Source organism: Eubalaena glacialis, chromosome 3 (genome assembly GCF_028564815.1).
Source record: "Eubalaena glacialis isolate mEubGla1 chromosome 3, mEubGla1.1.hap2.+ XY, whole genome shotgun sequence".
In the NCBI taxonomy this organism is placed as follows: domain Eukaryota; kingdom Metazoa; phylum Chordata; class Mammalia; order Artiodactyla; family Balaenidae; genus Eubalaena; species Eubalaena glacialis.
Window position 1 is genome coordinate 77,159,061 of NC_083718.1, and position 13,384 is coordinate 77,172,444.

The following is a 13,384-nucleotide window of genomic DNA, read 5'->3' on the forward strand; positions in this document are numbered from 1 at the left end:
CAAAATATTTGAGAATAAATACCCATTAATGAGTGTTCCTGTATATAATGGGGGCGGGGCGGGGGAAATGAACAACCTAATGGAAAGTTTAGAAGAAGAAATAAAAGTGTTCAACAAATAAATGAAAATACTCTATCTCACTAATAATGAAAGAAGTGGTCTTAGATTAGTAAAGCAAGCAAAACAACAAATAGCTGATAACATCCCATGTTGACCAATGTGTGCAAAATGGGTACCTTCAGAAATTTGGTGAGACTGTATGCTGATACAGTCTTTTTGCAATCAGATAGTATCTACCAAAATGTTAAATGCACATACCTTATTCCTGAACAATCTCATTTCCAGTCTTTAGCCTAAATCAGTAATAATGCAAATAGGCCAGATTATGTGTGGAAGCATCTTCATTAGGTCCTATTTTCTGGTAGATAAAAGTTAGGAGAAAAAACTTAAATGCCCATGAGTAGAATAATTTTAAAATGTGGTGCATTTATACCTTGCAGTTGTTAAAAAGAATGAGTCTACATTTATATGTACTTAAATGTAATGAGATCCATTATATATAGTTAAGTGAGGAAGAAGTTTGCAGAACATTATAATGTTATCTTCATTTTCATAAAATGATATGGATTGCATTAAAAACCTGAAAGACTACAGTCCAAACTGTTAGCAGTTGTTACTTCTGTGGACTTCCATTTCCAATCATGATGGAGTAAGAGAGACCAGGTTTATCTTCCCACCTTAAATACCTGCATGACTGAACAAAAGGTGTGAAACAAAGGTTTTTGGACATTGGACAACAGGCAGTGCGAGAGTGATTCTTGAGAGAAGGGAAATAAACAAGATGAGTCCTATGATTGTTTTAGCTTACTACCTGGAGAGAGTTTCCAGGCTGCAGTACAGGGAGGGGGGAAGAGCCCTGTGGTCTCACTGAGGAGACAGAGTTTAGAGTTCAGGGAAGTCAAGACAGCTAGAAGTTGCTGGGCAAAATACCAGAGAAGGGGGAGCTGCACAGAGAACCCTAGAGTTCTGCAGGGGATCCTGTCAGGCCTTTGAGTACTAATCTGCACATGCATGTGAGGAAATGACCCAAAGCCTGGGAAAGAACCACTAGAGAGGAGAAGGCAGAACAATCCCATATTGAGCTCACGTACTGGCCAATATAGACCTCCTGATACTATACGGCATGATATAGAGATTTCAAATGGGTATTGCTTTAATAGTGGTGCCAAATTAGACCTAAGCTAAAGGCTGCTATGGACCCATCCTAACAAAACTTAAAGAGCAAGCCTCAAAAGGATCAACTAATTCCAAGTAACTGCATCCTAAACTAAAGCCCAACAGTATCTAAAGAAATATAACAGTAAGCTGTGACAAAGTGAGAGAGCGACATGGACTTACATACACTACCAAACGTAAAATAGATAGCTAGTGGGAAGCAACCGCATAGCACAGGGAGATCAGCTCTGTGCTTTGTGACCACCTAGAGGGGTGGGATAGGGAGGGTGGGAGGGAGGGAGATGCAAGAGGGAAGAGATATGGGAACATATGTATATGTATAACTGATTCACTTTGTTATAAAGCAGAAACTGACACACCATTGTAAAGCAATTATACTCCAATAAAGATGTTAAAAAAAAAAAGAAATATAACAAAAAATCCAGCACGTAATACCATAAAATTCACAATGTGTGGCATCCAATCAATGAATGTATGAACCTAGGATCAACCTAGCTGTCCTGTTTTCTTATCAGAGTTGTCAGGAGGTGACATCGTGGGGCTTATTTAGCTCATTGGATTTTTTTTCTCTGTTTTTTTTTCCCCAGGACTCAGTTTTCACCCCAAAAGACCCTGGATCCTGACCAGTTTACACAATGGGGTCATTCAGTTATGGGACTATCGGATGTGTACCCTCATTGACAAGTTTGATGAACATGATGGTAAGATAACAGTTTCTAGGAGGAAGCTAAAAGAGATATAAATATTTATTGTCTTCTGGAGTAGTTTCAATTTTCTTTAGGATTATAGAGCATGGGAGGGATAGAACTGGAAAATTCTGAATAAGAATCACCTTAGAGACTAGGAAGCATAACTCTCTTTAACGTGTATTGCCTGCCTTCTTCCCCAGGTCCAGTGCGAGGCATTGACTTCCATAAGCAGCAGCCACTGTTTGTCTCTGGAGGAGATGACTATAAGATTAAGGTATAGAGCGTCTGTCATGACTGGGAGTAAAAGACAGGCAATGTGAAGTTTGGGAATTACGGAAGGGACTAAAAATCCAGACATCTCATGCATACAGAGCTCAGGCTTTTGACATTATCCAGAGCACTTATCCAGCAGACATTTATGGAATGCTTACTGTGTAGCAGGCACTGTTTTATATTTTTAGAATTCAAAAATAAATAAGAAATGGTTTCTGCTCTCAAGGAGCTTTTATTCTAATGGAGGGGTTAAATATATACCCAAATAATAGCATGTACAGTTTAGTAAGTAATACAATAGAGAGATAACCAAAGTGAAATAGGGAAGGACAATCTAGGTACAAAGACAAAAAGGTATGACATAGCTGGATACATTTGAGAAACTATAATTAGTTTTGTGTGGATAAAATCTGGACAAAAGGTGAGAGAAGGAGCAGAAGATGAGAAGGGCCAGATTATGGAGTACCTCCTTGTGGTGCTCAGAAGTTTGGATGTTATCATACAAATAACAATGAGTCATTAAAGGCGTTTAAGTAGAGGAGTGACATCAGATTCACATTTTTTGGAAAGGTTACGTGAGTGGCAGTATAGAGAAAAGATTGGATGAATTGGGCAAGACTGGAGGCAGATACTAGTTAGGAGACTTTTATAAAAGTCCATGTGGGAAATGAACAGAGCATGAGCTTAGGCAGTAATATTAAAGATGGAGAGGAGATGGGGGACTTCCCTGGTGGCACAGTGGTTAAAACTCCACGTTCCCAATGCAGGGGGCCTGGGTTCCGTCTCTGGTCAGGGAAGTAGATCCCACATGCATGCCACAACTAAGGAGCCCGTGTGCTACAACTAAGGAGCCGGTTAGCCGCAACTAGGGAGCCTGTGAGCTGCAACTAAGGAGCCCGTGAGCTGCAACTATAAGGAGCCTGCCGGTCGCAACTAAGGAGGCCACGTGCCGCAACTAAGACATGGCACAACCAAATAAATAAATAAATAAATAAATAAATAGGACTTCCCTGGTGGTGCAGTGGTTAAGAATCCTCCTGCCAATGCAGGGGACACAGGTTCGAGCCCTGGTCTGGGAAGATCCCACATGCTGCGGAGCAGCTAAGCCCGTGTGCCACAACTACTGAGCCTGCGCTCTAGAGCCCACGAGCCACAACTACTAAGCCCACGCGCCTAGAGCCTGTGCTCCACAACAAGAGAAGCCACTGCAATGAGAAGCCCACGCACGGCAACGAAGAGTAGCCCCCACTCGCCGCAACTAGAGAAAGCCCGCGCGCAGCAACGAAGACCCAACGCAGCCATAAATAAATAAATGAATAAACAAACAAACAGATAAATGGGAGAGGAGATGGATGTATCTAAGTAAACCAGAAAAATTTACTTCATGAAAAGAAATAGTCTTCAGAAGCTACCTCAGGAAGTTATAAATTATACAGTAGAACTTAGGTAGCAGGCGTGAAAAGTGACAGCTGCCTGTAGGGAAAAGAGGCATTAGAATTATAGGAAGGACAGTTCTTTCTGGTTTCTAGGTTTTAGGCACTGATCCTGGGGGCACTTAGTGGAAGCTCAAATCACCTGATAGGCCTCAAAAGCTCCTAAGGATATCACTTCCTTGTAATATTTCTAGTAAAGTGATGACCATTAAGTATTAAGAATGGTTAACTTGGGTTCCTTATGATCTGTTCTAAGAAAAAGACTGACATTGAAGAAAAAAATTTTTTTCCCCAAATCATTAAATTTTTGAAAAGGAGTTATCTTTCATTTGTACGAAATATCCAGATCAGTAGAGCAAATCAGTAGAGACAGAAAGTTGATTAATGGTTGTCTGGAGTTTGGTGGGGGGTTGGGAGAAAATGAGGACTACTAATGGGTATAGTCTTCTTTTGGGGGTGATGAAATGTTCTAAAATTGATTGTGCTGATGGTTGAACAACTATGAATGTATTAAAAAAATACTGAATTCTATACTTTAAGTGGGTGAATTAGATGGGATTTGAATTATATCTTAAAGCTGTTATTAAATAAAGGAATTAGCTAGCTGTTGGGTGTGTACTGCTATTATGCTGTGGTTTAAATTTATATTTCTCTAATGAAAGTGGGATTAGCTCAAAAAGTCATGTTTATGGACCATCATATTGTTTGCTATACCCAGATAAATGTAGTATTAGTATAATCCTGATTTACAAAGAGTAAGACAGGAATCACAGATGGCCAAGGTCTAAAAACCCTATAGGTCTTTCAGAATTCACAGTGCTGGAATTTGATAGAGGACTATAAAGGAGTCAAGACAATTTGAAGCTAGAAATATGAAAGTTTAAAATACTGACCTCTATAAGAGGAAAAAAAGCTAGTTACAGAATAGTATTTATGGTATGATCTAATTTTTGTGTGAAACTCAAACTCCACTGTGTACATGTATATTTATTTATAGATGACTCAACAGATGAAGGTGAAGGTATTGGAATATTTTCACTTTTCGTGTTATTTACCTTTTCTCATTTCTGCTGCACATACCTTTTGAGCATGTACTAAGTGTTAGCTGCTATGTTAGGTGCTAGGGGTATAGTGTTGAGCATGATGGACAAGGATCCCACCTTTAGGGAGCTTACATTCTTTTTTGGACAATCAGACTGAAGGGTTATTCAAATTTGTTACAGGAAATGGGATTACCTTTTGTGATTTATGAAAGAAAATTTAACAGTTTTTAAGTAAAAATAGGAAAGAATAGTAACAACCTGGCCTAGATAGATTATAAACAAGCGTTAAATGTTATAGAAGAAAAAAAAGGCATCTGACCTCTTATTTTTACATTTTTGGGAGTTTTTCTGGATGGGAAGTGTGAGCTGTCGTACACTTATGGTCCTGGTTTCAGCATCTTCCTCAATTGTGTCCATTGATGCCTGATACTTTGGTAGTTGGCTTAACTTCTTATCTGAATATGATGTTTTTCTGTTTAGCTCAGCCTAACTGAGCAATGCAGTATTTTCCATAGTGATGAGTTAAAATATGTTTGCATGATAGATGAGTACAGACCATGAATGTATGGGCATCATTTGCCATCAAGTTAGGAGTCTAACAAAAGATGATGCTATATATTATACCATTCTTTCCTTTGCAGTCATATCCATCCTACTTTTTTTTATCCTGAGCTAAGGTGATAGGTAAGCACTAAGTAAGGGATCTGTATTCAAGCTAAGAACACAATAATGCAGTAGAAAGAAGAATTTCAAGTTGAGTCTTAGATAAGCATTTTGTCTTATGTTATCAAATACAGATGGTTTCTTCCCAGAAAAAAAGAAAAACCTTTCCATAATTTTATCTTTAGGTTTCCCTAGCCTTGCTCTTTTTCCCTCCCTACATTTTGTTTAGCTGACTTATATTTTCATTCATGGTCTTTTCCCCTCCAACCTTAAACAAGATTCCCTATCAAGATTCTTACCTATTTAAAAATGCCAAAATATAAATCCAAACTTGTTTATTGAGAAACCTGGGACTTATAGAGGTGTAAGACCTTACGTCCTATTCCTTTGTTGAATTTTTCTCTTTGCAGGTTTGGAATTACAAGCTTCGGCGCTGTCTCTTCACATTGCTTGGGCACTTAGACTACATCCGCACTACATTTTTTCATCATGTAAGTAGCCATTGTGGCTCTTGTTTTAGAGCATTCTTCAGTTTCCCTGTAGGAATCTTCTACTTGCTCCTCAAGAATCCATGCTTTGATAACAGAATTATGTTATTGGTTCTTCTAGGATCTGTGAGGTGTTGACCTTTCTGCTTTGTTTCCTTCTGCAAGAGGAAGCACTCAGAGTTATATTTGAATTTAATTTAATTGGATTCAGTGGGCTTTATGAGGAAGGCATTGATTCTCTGTAGGGAAAAGCAGAGATTTGATTTTAGGTTTGCTGAGCTAGCACACAAAAGTTTGCAGGCTAATCACATGTAGGGTATTATTAAATAGTGTGTCTAGAAGAAGGTCAAGGTAAGATGCCATTTTGATGAGCTAACAAATGTTTTGAAACATTAACAATCATGTGCTTTTATCCTAGGATTTTAGGGTCTGGTAGAGGCTATTCCTTTAGCCAAGCTTATTACCTTTCTCGATCTGTTAGGTATCACAGTAGGCAGATACTGAGTTACAGATTAGAGACTCCCAACCTCTTAATCTAGTCCCAACCTGACTGGATTTCTCTATAATTATATGCTATTAGAATTAACTTCTACTATTCCTTGACTCTGAGTAAACTAAGTCTCTTGAATTAAGTAAGAAAGAATATAATGAAATAAACAATAAATTCCTGGCTAATAATACTTTATCCTTTTTTAAAATTAAAAAAATTTTAGGATAGAATAGGAAACGATGAATGCTAAAATTATAGCTGAAACATTTGAGAATGAGGGCCATTCAATAAGATAATTTACTCAGAAGGAACTAATTGTCATTGCCATTCAGGACTTGCTGAAGGCTCTTGCCTAGAACAAGTTGCCGTTCAGCTGGAAAGTTATGAAAAGCTTATTTCCTTTTATTTTTTCAGTTTAATAAGTATATGTGTACCTTGTGCTTATTAAGTTCGTTGCTAAACACTGGAGATACAACTGTGACTAAGCAATACTTCCTTTTCTTAAAAAGCTTGAAGACTCTAAAAGGGCTGAATTGTTTTTACACGTTACTTTCTGCTTTGTTTACTGAGACTTGGGAATTTTTTGAGACTGGATGGTCTGACAGGGAGAAGTCAGACTTTAAAACAATATTCCAGGGGCTTCCCTGGTGGTGCAGTGGTTAAGAATCTGCCTGCCAATGCAGGGGATACGGGTTTGAGCCCTAGTCCGGGAAGATCCCACATGCCGTGGAGCAACTAAGCCCGTGTGCCACAACTACTGAGCCTGTGCTCTAGAGCCCGAGAGCCACAACTACTGAAGCCCGCGTGCCTGGAGTCCATGCTCCGCAACAAGAGAAGCCACCACAATGAGAAGCCCGCGCACTGCAAGGAAGACCCAACACAGCCAAAAAAAATTTTTTTTTTTTAATTTATATTTTATTTATTTATTTTTGGCTGCGTTGGATCTTCGTTGCTGCACACAGGCTTTCTCTAGTTGCGGTGAGTGGGGGCTACTCTTCCTTGTGGTGCACATGCTTCTCATTGCGGTGGCTTCGCAGCATGTGGGATCTTCCCGGACCAGGGTTCGAATTCTTAACCACTGTGCCACCAGGGAAGTCCCAGCCAAAAATTTTTAAAAATAATAATAAATAAATAAATTTATAAAAAAACAAACAATATTCCAATCTTAGGGTTAAAGAGAAGAGATCCTTTCACAAGATCTTAATTTACAAGATTATTTATAAATATAAATCATATATACATATGCACATATGTAAAAGTAAACGTAAATATGTGTTATAATCTTTGCCTCTGAGAATCTATTATGTCTGGCTTCTTCTCTTAAACCTTATAGCTGAAAGTGCCAAAGTTGGGAAAAGTTGGTAGAATGGTAAGGAGGAATAGATAACTAGCCTGATAAATCAAAATCGTTTAGAAACTAGCTGAGACGTTAGGCAACGGAATATTTCCTCCAAAGAGAGAAATGGGTTACAGGAGCCTGGAAGAACACATTTGTTTCATGTTCAAACCCTTTGTCTGGAATATTTTTCAGGAATATCCTTGGATTCTGAGTGCTTCAGATGATCAGACCATCCGAGTGTGGAACTGGCAGTCTAGGACCTGTGTCTGGTAAAGCAGGAGACAGAGAGCTCAAAAAACTTACATTTCCTAGTATTTTCATAATCAGCTTCTCTTCAGAATAATCATCTCCCTTCACTAATGGGCTATGTCCGCTGATTAATTACTGATTATATTTGTAAGACACTCTTGTGTATAAAATGATAAATGCAGAAGCAATCTCATTAGTAATATATGAACCTGGATTTACTGGTCATTTCTTACCAGGCAAAGGAGGTCATATAGCTAGGCTTCTAGAACAAAATTTTTGGCTGGTTTTCAGTTCTGTTCCCGTGAAACCTGAGTCAAGATCTAGACTTCTGTCCTGCTTTGTATTTGGGTGTAGAGCTCTCCATAAGTATGTAAGGACTATTTAAAGTGATGGCCTTTAAGAGGGATACCCCACTAAAATCTAACATAGCTTCCAGTATGAGTTACTAAGATTTCATTTATTTTGGTATTTTACTGCATCTTTAATCTGAGAGGAAAGCTGTATAGTCTCAGTTCTCCTGAAATTAGTAATATGTAAATAGTAAAACATTACAGGCAAGAAGAGAGCCACTCTTGAAACAGCTGACCTTGCTTATTATTATTAGTTCAGAATTGTTAGGATGACTTGCCTTTGCCTCCAAAAAAGTATAATTGGACCTGCATCTGGTCAATATGGAACATGGTATTTAGCATGTAGGAATCTGTTGATTCCTGCCTCTAATTTGGTATTGTCTTTCTTTTTTCCTCTTGCAGTGTGTTAACGGGGCACAATCATTATGTAATGTGTGCTCAGTTCCACCCCTCAGAAGACCTGGTTGTATCAGCCAGCCTGGACCAGACTGTGCGCGTTTGGGATATTTCTGGTGAGCTGCCCAAGTTCAGGGGACAACCTAGTGGTGTCTGGCGCAAAACTGCAATTGCTTAAAATAGTGAGGGTAGTTGGTTTAGAACAGGAAAACTTAGAATATTCTGTTCTCATATAATAGTGTCTTTGATTTTGAGGGTATTAAATCTGCTTTGATGGTTCTTCATGTTAGAGGTATTCTAAGAAAAGTGGCTGCTCTAGAAAATTTATTTTAATTTGAAGAAAATTTCACCTTTTAGTTAGTTCAGTTTTAGGGAGTATTTGATTAAGAATCAAGCTTTCCACTAAAATAAAAAAAAATCTTTGACAAAAATGAATTTTGGGAGTAGATTAGTGCAGGGAAGCAGGGCTCTTGGATCCTGTGGCTTCATTCAGAAACAGGAAAATCCTTCTATTATATATCTTCTAGTGTAAGGAGCATGAGGGTTGGAAGAGGGATTTTCACATCCAGAAAACCTTTTAACTGGCAGACTTCTAGGATGAAAAATAACTTGTAGATTTTGGATAGTTGTGATAATCCCTCCTTTCACAGTTTTTATACAGTGTCTTGATTTTGGGATAAGGATTTAAATTTTTAGTGCTTTATAGAGGAGAACTGAGAATTTAAATGCAGAGGAAGGACTGTACCTATGAGATTGACATGCTGGAAAAATGGAAGTGCTTTGTTGAGAAATGGAATAGGGAAATGAAATTCTAAATGCTATGGTTCTCTGCCCAGTTAAATTTACTTGTCACTTCCTGAATTGTTTCTAGTTGTTTGTTGCCTTAGAAATTCTTAGAGATTGGGTTCTCTGAAAGATCCGTGACTAGACCACAGCACACTGTTTTCATTCTGTAAAAGGAAGGGCTCCTCATAGGTCCTTGCCTGGTTCTTTGTGGTAATAAAGAAAGTTGATAACTTTTCCCAACTCCCTTGTGGCATGGTGGGCTGGGGCAGTATGATACTTGCTGTTTTAACAAGCAAGTTAGTCAATTTGGATTCCTGGGTGCAGCATTTGAAATGTTATAATAGCAGGTGTTTAAGATTCATGTAGTATAGAGACAAGCCAAGGGGAAGATGAGGACAGTTGGAAGTAGAACCTCTGCATCATGCTGTGTTTGCAGTTTCAAAGGTTCAGAATTAGAAGGGAGTGGTATAAACAAGATTGTCTTGGAGATAGGGCAATTGTCCTCTCTTCTGCTAGGGCTTTTGCCATTGCAGTTTTTCGTCAGACTGGCTAGGCTTTTTGAAGTACACCCAGATGTGACCAGCCATGCCAGCAGAAGGTGTTAGGCACAGGCACTGTGAGCCTGTGTCCTCTCCTCACTGCTAGTACCAGGGAGCTTACTCTTCACTCCCGCAGTAACCTAGCTGTGGCTTTCCATGGTTTTTCACGTGCACGCATTCAAAGCACCCTCTCTGTCTCAGGATATGGGAGCCTGATGGGGTTGGATCCCAGGTCATGCTGTTCCAGCTAATCAGGGGCAATTACTTAGACTATCCTTTCCCAACTGGGGATCTGTGAGAGAATTATGTGCTACTCAAATACTTTGAGTGACTGTTTTCTCAGTTCTTCTAAGAATGGTATACAAGTAATGCCATTCTAGATCATAGAGAAGTTAATTTGTTACATGCATAAACTGGTGCTTTGGCCACTGGGGCTTAATTCTTTCATAGTGCATCGGGTTGGAGGGGCCTTATACTGCTCCACTCTTAAGAGTACTGTTTATGCCACCTGATTCTGGCAGAGCAGGTTCCCTGTGGCCTAGCTAAAGCAATTTGGGGCACTTAGGTGAATGGATTCTCTTTGGTCATCATGAAATGCCCAAGGCAAGAAATCCTTTTCTTCACTTTTGTAGGAAAACATATTTGCATCAGAATCAAAGGCCCTAAATCAGAGAAGAGAGGGAGAGGGTCTGACCCCATTTGGGGTTTATGCTTGCTCTTGAATGTGTAAAGTGCATGGATTACTATATAATAACATTACAATTGCTATACTTAGTATATGTGATACTGAAATTTTGTACTAATGTTACTAATGTTAATTTTGTCTTTACAGTTTCTAAGTGTTTTTCTGTACTTACAACTCTCTTGATTTCCAGTAACCCCTTAACCAGAGTGGAAGGAGATGCTTTGGTATTTAACCAAGTGGAAGGAGCTTTTGGGTTAGACTTACGCATTCTTTCCTTTTCTGGAAGTCAGCATACTCTTTTTAGCAGAGTTATTTTGCCTGGGTTCAAATAAATCTGAACACAGGAAGAGAAATTAGCAGTCAGCTCTGTTAGGAACCAGAGTTAATATTTCCAGTGTTTCCAGGAGGGAAAAAGTTAGTTCTGAGTCAGAGAACAAAACCCCTCAAATTTAGAGGACTGGTGAAAATTCTAATCTTTCTGAGTGTCTCTCTTTGAAAGGGGACACTCTCTGAACTAAGTAAATAGTAAGGAAACAGAGGTCTTTAAGGAAAACCTGTCTTCTTGATACCCCTCCTATTAGGATTAACCCACAGGGCTTAGCTTAACTTGATCTTTTGTATTAGCCTGGCAAAAAATATTTGTTTAAAAGGGAATATATTTACAACCTAGATTTAAAAGATAGGTTACTTTTTTAGCTTGAGCTTCCAAGTAAACTGACAGTGAAATTATTTTAATGTGCTTATACTTTTGCATGTCAAGCCCATGTAATTCAGTCTTAATCTTTGAAATGACTACTAAAAAGGTATTAATTTGCTGCCAAATCCTGTCCTCATCCCTCTCTTTTTACTACTTCCCCTGGTTCCCACTGGGAAGTGTGCGTCAAACTGGTCCATTCTGAGAGTGTCCTCCCCTCCCTCTGGATCTGAGTAGCTGCTGTAGAAATTTTCCATCTGTCGTTCAGTCCTAGTGAGTAGCTTGTCGAAGGCTCAAATATTTCTTCTCTAAGTATCTTTTCACTGCCTGTCACTATTCATCTGTCTGTTTTTGCTCTTCCCCTTTTCCTGGATCATTACAAGCAAGTGCAACAAAGGGTTCCATTCTGTCATACAGCTTTCCTTTTAATGTGTTTGTTGAAGCTTATTGGAGGTGAAGTTCCTCACAGCTGTCTGTCTTTGTATCTTCCTTTGAATCTGTTTCCTATGCCAGACTCATTAGAAAAAGTTGACAGATCCCATTAAAGGGATAAATGAAATAAGTGAAAGGAGGCATCCCTGTGATGATGTATTTATGAAGCCTTAGGAGAATGAATTTTTTTTAAAGCATTGGTTTTTTTCTACCTGTTGGCTAAATGCTTATCATGGACAGGGTACAAGATAATTAAAACCGTCATGTCCTTTTAGGCACTTGCTTCTCTGATGCTGATGTTTAGGTGCCATTGTACTAGAAGAGATACATTGTAACTTTAAAACAGTGAAGATAAATACAATCATTGAACTTAATATTTTGTATTTTCTTACAGGTGCCAAAATTTAGGCTTAAAACTATGTAGGTTTTATTTTAAGTGATAGCTTTTATTTCCCCCCTATTACAGATATTTGGTTTTTTTACTTTATAAGTGCCAGGCAGGTAGTTTCATCTTCCTCTCCCCCCAGCCCCCAAATACTCCAAAGGATAGGATTTTAGTCCAAATTCTATTTTCTCATCTGTAAGCTGGTATAATTATCCCTGCTTGCCTACCTCAAAGCATCATTACCTAGATCAGCTTTGAAAACCACAAAGTGCTTTTCACCTGTAAGGTAGTAGTGTTACTGTAATTTTGGTTCTGACTATAGCACAAAATGTCAAATTTTAAAGACAGGTTGTGGTTGAGCCATAAATGTGGGCCCTATACAAATAAGACTCTCCTTATCGTGGTGTCTTTTTTGTTTTGTTTCGTTTTGTTTCTTCCTATCTATCTATTTATTTTTGGCTGCGTTGGGTCTTTGTTGCTGCACGCGGGCTTTCTCTAGTTGCGGCGAGTGGGGGCTACTCTTTGTTGCGGTGAGCGGGTTTCTCATTGCAGTGGCTTCTCTTGTTGCAGGGCACGGGCTCTAGGTGCGCGGGCTTCAGTAGTTGTGGCACATGGGCTTAGTTTCTCCACAGCATGTGGGATCCTCCTGGACCAGGGATCAAACCTGTGTCCCCTGCATTGGCAGGTGGATTCTTTTTTTTATTTTTAATTTTCTTTTAACATCTTTATTGGAGTATAATTACTTTACAATGTTGTGTCAGTTTCTACTATATAACAAAGTGAACCTGTTATATGTATACATATAGGCAGGCGGATTCTTAACCACTGCGCCACCAGGGAAGTCCTTTTCTGTTGTTTTTGAATTATGGGCTGATTTCTCCCTATGGTCTCCAAAAGTTTTAATGGCAAGATACATATATTCAGATCTATAACCAGTCTTTTGAGCAAGTGTTTAAAGGGATATGACAGTTTTAATAATTTTTGTCCCCTGTCCAAGAGTCAGGAAGAAGATATGAGTACACTTTTTGCACAATTTGTAGTTTTACAACATCATCCACCAAATAAGCTGTTTTATATTTGACAGTTTTAGTTTCCTTAACTCCTTTGGAACTTCCCCATGAGTTGCCTAGAAGCTTCTAGTTTGAGAAACACTGAGCTGTGGCCTCCCCAAATGACTTTTCTTTAAAAATTTTTTGAGATGATAGAAGAAAAGT

General features: G+C 38.8%; 1 protein-coding gene across 1 annotated transcript in view; it reads left to right on the forward strand.

Moving 5' to 3' along the window:
* The window catches only part of COPA (COPI coat complex subunit alpha), a 50,695-nt gene that overhangs the window by 1,358 nt on the left and 35,953 nt on the right, over positions 1 to 13,384 (forward strand). The window contains exons 2-6 of the mRNA XM_061183215.1: positions 1,824 to 1,937; positions 2,126 to 2,199; positions 5,748 to 5,828; positions 7,847 to 7,923; positions 8,656 to 8,765. Of these exons, the coding sequence (XP_061039198.1) occupies positions 1,824 to 1,937; positions 2,126 to 2,199; positions 5,748 to 5,828; positions 7,847 to 7,923; positions 8,656 to 8,765 (456 nt within the window). The remainder of the gene's footprint in view (positions 1 to 1,823; positions 1,938 to 2,125; positions 2,200 to 5,747; positions 5,829 to 7,846; positions 7,924 to 8,655; positions 8,766 to 13,384) is intronic.